The following is a 6,950-nucleotide window of genomic DNA, read 5'->3' on the forward strand; positions in this document are numbered from 1 at the left end:
TTTCCTTTTTTTTTTTTTTTTTTTTGAGATGGAGTTTCACTCTTGTTGCCCAGGCTGGAGTGCAATGGCACCATCTCAGCTCACTGCAACCTCCTGCTCCTGGATTCGAGTGATTCTCCTGCCTCAGCCTCCCGAGTAGCTGGGACTGCAGGCATGAGCCACCATGCCTTGCTAATTTTTGTATTTTTAGTAGGGATGGGATTTCACCATGTTGGTCAGGCTGGTTTCGAACTCCTGACCTCAGGTGATCCACTCGCCTCGGCCTCCCAAACTGCTGGGATTACAGGCATGAGCCACTGCGCCCGGCCCCTAATTTCCCTCTTTATCCCTAATAACATTCATTGTTCTGGAGCTTGTTGTGCCTCATATTAATAAAGCTCCTCCAGGTTTCTTTTCATGACTGTTTACATGAGACATCTCTTTCCATACTTTTATTTTTAACCTATCTTTTTATTTAAAATGGGTTATTTTTGATAGTATATAGTTTGGTCTTGCTTTTTTATCCAATCTGACATTCTCTGTCTCTTAATTGGTGCTTTAAAACCATTTCTTTAATGAAATACTAATGCAGTAGGCTTTGAATTTAATATCTTGCTGTTTTTTTCTTTGTTCCATCTCCTTTTTGTTATCTTTTTTTGCTGTCTTTTGGATTGAGCATTTTTTATTATTATATTTTATTTCTATTATTGCCTTATTACTTTACCTCTTTTTCAAAAAATTTTAGTGGTCTCTCTAGGGTTTGCAGTGTACATCTTTCATTAGTTACAGTCAAGTAATTATACAGCCTCACTTGTAAGAAACTTTTAACAGTATACTCCCAACTCCTAATTATTTGTACTGTTATTGTCATGAACTCCTATTACATATACTATTAACACAATACGTTACTATTGTTTGTCCATTAAACAGTTATCTTTTAGAGTAGTTAAAAATAAGAAAAAAGTATATTTCATACTTATCTTCATGTTTACCATTTCACCAGTTTTCACTTCTTCTTAGGTAAGTTTCTCTCTGGTTCTTCTACTTGAAGAACTTGTTTTAATACTTTTTGTAGTGGAGGGCTGCTAATAATACTTTCTCTCAGCTTATGGTTTCCTCAGAACATTTTTGTCTTTCACTTTTGAGAGATATTTTCATTAGAATTCTGGATTGGGAGGCTTTTTTCTAATGCTTTAAAGATGTCACTCTATTGTTATCTGGCTTGAATAATTTCTGATGAGAAGTGTAATGTAATTCTTGATTTTTCTTTATATAATGTATCTTTTTCCTCTGATGGCTGCATGATTTTCTCTTTGTGTCTATATGCATGTTGTTGTCATTTTTGGTTTGTGTTTATATCTGTGTTGCTTGATCTTTGAGATTCTTGCATTTGTGGTTTGGTGTCTTTCTTATATTTGGCAAATTCTAGACATTAGTTCTTCAACAATTTCTTCTCTTCCCTTCATTCTTCTTCTGTGCTTTCTATTATGTGTATGTTATATTTCTTGATATTGTCCCATAGCTCTTAGAGGTGCTGTTCTGTTACAGTTTTTTTTTTCTTTTTCCTTTTTTTTCTCCCTGTGTTTCAGATTGGATAATACCAATCCAATTTTAGGTTCGCTGATTCTTTCCTTAGCTGAGTCAAGTTATCTGTTACTGTGTTGGTTTTATGTATCTGTATCTATATATCTAACATTTCCATATTATTCTTTCTAAAAGAAAGGATTTCTATTGAAGTAATTTCTACAGAAATGCCCTATCTGTTCATGTGTATTGATAAAGATAATCCTTTATCATCTTAATCATTATTTGCTTGCTTTTTCATGTTTACGTTTTGGTTGAAAGCCAGACATTGTAGGTAAGAGTCTGAAGTGCCAGACTCTTTTTTTTTAATGTACCTATGTATCACTCACAACTTAGGTTTTCCCTATGAGCCTGTGCCTCAGAGAGGGTCTCTCTCCATGTTCATTTCTCTCCTAGAAGTAGATTGCTGTTACGTATCACTTGGATCATGCTAGGTTTGTGGTAGGGAGAAAAGGAGGGTTCTCTGTTACTCTGATTTAGCTTCAGTCATAGGCAGGTCTTTCAATCCTGCATCTCAGGGGTGGGGCTCTTTCAGCGAACCTGCCCCTCTCCCACTGCCAGTGGCAGGGGTTCTCTACGGGTCAGGGCCCAGAATGGTTTCCTGGTCCTCCTGAGGGGTATAGGGGTTTTTTTGTTTGTTTGTTTTTGTTTACTTCCCTCAGCAACCTATGCTCTGGGGATAACATTTTTGCTGACCTTTCGTCAGCACTTAATGCTTTTTTTCTTCAGGGATAAAGATGTGATTGGGGCTTCATGTCCGTCCTGCAGTGGGGTTGATTTTCTTTTGCCGGAATTGGATCTGGAGGGAGATCTTTTCTAATTTCCTGCCCTTCCCCAGTGAGCTACAGAGACTGGGGACTCTTGTGAGTGCCCACTGAGGTCTGTAGAAAATAGCCTGCAAGGCCGGGCGCGGTGCCTCACGCCTGTAATCCCAGCACTTTGGGAGGCCGAGGCGGGCGGATCACGAGGTCAGGAGATCCAGACCATCCTGGCTAACAGGGTGAAACCTCTTCTCTACTAAAAATACAAAAAATTAGCCGAGCATGGTGGCGGGCGCCTATAGTCCCAGCTACTCGGGAGGCTGACTCAGGAGAATGGCGTGAACCCAGAAGGCGGAGCTTGCAATGAGCCGAAATCACGCCATTGCACTCCAGCCTGGGCCACAGAGCAAGACTCCGTCTCAAAAAATAAAGAAAAAGAAAAGAAAAGAAAATAGCCTGCAAATGGATGTGATACCCCTTGTGTCCAAGCCACCCAGGGTTTTTATATTTTCATGGTAGCTCACCCTTGGCCTTTTGCAGTTTATCAAAAAGTTTAGCTGAGATCTTACCCAGAGATAGAGTGGTACCAATTTTTCTCGTGTGTACTGCCCTATGTCAACCAGCGCTCATGATCCCCCTCTCCTCTAAGGCACTCATCTTTCTTTAGATTTCAAGGTAGTTGATTGCCATCTTACTTTAGCTCTGATGGATTCAAGAAAAATTATAGTTTTATAAATTATCCAGCTTTTTCTCGTCATTAGGGTGAGAGTGACATTATTTATAGCTCTCTACAACCTAAACAGAATCAGAAATCTCCCTGAAAAAGATTTAAGCCACTAAATTCTACCCAATCCTAGTATAGTTTTCTTAATATCTTAGAAGAGGATATGCCAGATGTTCTTTATCTTTAGTGATACTTGTATTAATGGATTAGATAGAATGCAGATGGTCCCTGTGTTTTTCATGTTATTCCATGACTCAGTTTGGAAAGGAGAGAACCACTAGCTGGTCATGTTCACAAAGAGATTGTTTACATTGTTTGTACTGGTTTTACAATATCAGGGAGGCAAAAGGTACCTCTCAGTGCTTGGAAAACATAAACTTTATATTGAGACAGTTGCATTCTTAAATGATCCTCATAAGGTCTGTGGTTTAAAAAAAAAATTGTATAGGAGATTATTTCAAACATATACAGAAATAGAGAAAAGAGTTTACTGATTTCCCCATATGCCTACTACCCAGCTTAAACAATTATGACACCATCTTAATGTTGTTTTATCTACCATTTACGCCCTTTTTCCCATGGATTATTTTGAAGCAAATTCCAGATATAATTTTTAAGTATAAATGAGTGTAAGGGATTGTAAATTTTTATTTCATACCATATACATTTCGGTTTTAATGTATTGACTTTGGATGCAGAAAGATAGCATTTGCAAATTCTGTGCTGTTTGCATTCAAAGGCATTTAATGTGTGACAGGGTGTATTCCAGATCTCTTTTATGTGTGTAATTGGTAACCATACCTACAGACAAAAGTTCTGGAGGCAAGGACATTTTTCCTGGTATTTGTAGACCTTTCTCTCTCCTTGAACAGTAGCCTATTGTACTGCATTTAGTACATTGGAATTTGAGAAGACATCCCCTAGTAATTGAACTCACACTAAAAAATTAATTTTCATATTTCATTGAGACTTCTGTTTAGACCTATATATTCAAAGGAGAAAGCAAAGTGACTTGACTTTACTCTTCTGGTTATACGTTGAACAACATGTGCATGTGTAAGAGTTCAGTGTTTTAACTTCATGGTTTTTTTAAACCTTTTGTTTTGAAATGGTAATTGATTCACAGAAAAATTGTAAAAGTAGATCAGGGAGTTCACATATACCTGTCACCCATCTTCCAATGTTAATAACTTAAATAATTACTATACAGTGATAAAAAAAAGTAATTAACCTAGTGGTTATTTTCTTATTTTAACAGCTGCTGAAATAGTTCAAGAAATTGAAAATATGGAGAAGACTAGGATGCGTCTTGAAGCTAGTAAACTCAATGAAAGTGTATGTTAATGGGCTATTTCAGTATCTGGATAGAAATGAAGAAAGAAAGTTTAATACCCAACAAAAATTAAAGCAAACCATTATTAAATTTGTTCATTTACTAAAGCATTTCCACTTAGTGTATTATGATTTACTTGCAACTCCTTTTAGCACAATATTTGATTGTACTTAGCAGTCCTCTAGCACAACATGCAATTCAAAGTAGAGTTTGTTCATGAGCTAGAGTTCTATAGAAAATGCCTATGCCTGTGCATTAGGCAGCTTTGATATTGGTCCTTTCTTCTGCTGGTTGTGTTCAATAAACTGCCTCTAAGGTCCTCTAAGCTACCGCTAGGGACCTCTATGATTCCTTTTTAGCTCTGGCATTCTGCAATTCTATGATTATACTTATGGAGATGTTAAGTAATTGTAAGAGGATAAGTTAAGTAATTTGAGGATGGAGTATTCTCTTGAGGTTTTGAGAGAATCAGAGACCTAAAATTCTTCACTGTTGCCTTCCACTAGCTTGATGGCCCCAAACTTGAAGACAGGATACCAGTGAAGAAAATAGTCATTGTGTCCTGTGACACTGGAGGAAGTGTTTTGGTCCCTTCCAAGTAGACTTCTTTTTTTTTCTAGGCCATCTGTAGTGTGTTTGTAAGGAAAGCAATGGCTACCTTAAGAAAGTAAGTTTATAGCCAAATAAGTAGGAACAAAAATGGGATTTACATTGACCCTATTATTACCTGTGTGCTAACTGTAAGATGGAACTGTAGTGAATTATGGAAGTAGATTTCTGATATTTTAAGTCTGAGGTTTAAAAAGTGGACCTAGAAATTTAACTTACTGTGTTTTGTATTATTGCATTTTCTATACATACTACTTTTCTATAATGACCTGGAGAAGTTAGGTTGGAAAGAGAGAAGGCAGACAAGAAGATCAGCTTTACTGATAGTCAGCTAAGTGTCGTCAGTATTCTGGTTTCAAATATTGCCTGTTGTATTAATGAATGTGGAAAATTAAATATTGAAAATAGAAAATTTATTATTTTGTTAATATATAATTGAATCATGTTGCATTTTCTACTGATAAGAAAAAATAATGAGTAGAATATACATTGTTTCTGGTGTTTAAGGGAAGTCTGTAGGAATGATTCTTCCCAGGTCTATGTAAAACAGATGACAGATCATTTTCCTCTGTTAAACACTCACATTTGAGATTTGAAAGTTTGTAATATTTCCCTTTTTATCATTTTGGGGAGATTTTTATTCAGACTTTTTTTGATTATTTTAGGTAATGGTTTTACAAAGGACCAAACAGAAAAGGAAATAGATGAAATTCACAGTAAATATCGTAAGTTGTGCGACTTTTTTTTTATTTGTAAAGAGCTTTGGTTGCTGTTTTTCATCTTAAGTAATTTTTTCAGAATAATGTTTTATATTAAGGTTCAATTCAAACTTTTATTAACATTACTTAAGAGATTGAATTTTAATTAGTGACTTTTTTTGTATTTTATGTGCCTGCTTTTTGATTTTTATGACTAGCATTCTACTTTGAGCTTATCACTAAGCACTTTGCAAATATTAATTAGCTGCTCTCAGAGTATCTCTGTGAGAAGAAGCTGGCATTAAAATGGAAACATTTGGGGGTCACTCAGTACCAATACTTCTGTATAGGATTTCAGCGCTTCTGTATTTGTGCCAAAAATAGTTTTCATTTTATTGCTTGTTAGCAGCCTCCCAACTTTATCACTTCCTTTTCCTTAAATGTCTTTGTGTATGTCTTTCCTAGGGCTAACACATTACTGTTTTGTCAATTGGATAGCTGTTATTCTTTGTGTGATTGGTTGGTTTTTAGTTTAAATTTAAGTGCCTGACGAACAGTAGGTGGTTAATAGATGTTCACTGAATCAGTATTCCCAGGCATGGTGTGTTTTAATTATGGTAAGATAATTTTTTTCTCTCTTCATTTCTTAAACTCTGAAGGCCCAGGTTCTGTAGTGATGTATTGTGGGAAGGAGGATGAAGCACACCTGCACTGGATGTAGGTGTGATCGCCTATGCCTTGGTAGAATAGGAAAAGGACTCTAGAGGAGTCTTGGATTATGGACTGAACAACAAAAGTCACCATTATTCTGTTGCTAGACAGATAAGTATGATGTGAACCTCTTTGATCAACTTTTAGGATGCCAGAGTGATTTTTTTAGAAAGGAGAACAAAAGAGAATATCAAATGATCACACTTAATTGGCCTGTAAAAATAAAGCCTGTGAAAATAAGGAAATCAGAAAATTTGCATTGGGAGAAAGTAATTTAAATAACTGAAAGGGTGACATCTAATAATTATCGCATATTAAGAAAAATTTGGACTGTATACAGTCAAGAAAATATTCATTGCCCACCATTTAGATATCTAAAAAGTAACTTTACTAAATAGATGGTATTAAATTAATTTATTTAGCCTTAAAATAAACTCAAAAGTCAAGTGCTTCACAAAGCTTAGATGCTTACTTAGCCTTTTAGTTTGTTCGTACATTTTGATTTAGTGCCAGGTTCTTACTATACTGTTCATATATCTTCATCTTTTAAA

The 6,950-nt window shown here is 35.8% G+C and overlaps 1 protein-coding gene across 1 annotated transcript in view; it reads left to right on the forward strand.

The window, feature by feature from the left end:
• The window catches only part of RAD18 (RAD18 E3 ubiquitin protein ligase), an 82,489-nt gene that overhangs the window by 41,259 nt on the left and 34,280 nt on the right, over positions 1 to 6,950 (forward strand). The window contains 2 exon segments of the mRNA XM_017874158.1: positions 4,307 to 4,387; positions 5,656 to 5,715. Of these exon segments, the coding sequence (XP_017729647.1) occupies positions 4,307 to 4,387; positions 5,656 to 5,715 (141 nt within the window).

This window comes from Rhinopithecus bieti, unplaced genomic scaffold (genome assembly GCF_001698545.2).
Source record: "Rhinopithecus bieti isolate Rb0 unplaced genomic scaffold, ASM169854v2 scaffold_7049, whole genome shotgun sequence".
Lineage (NCBI taxonomy): Eukaryota > Metazoa > Chordata > Mammalia > Primates > Cercopithecidae > Rhinopithecus > Rhinopithecus bieti.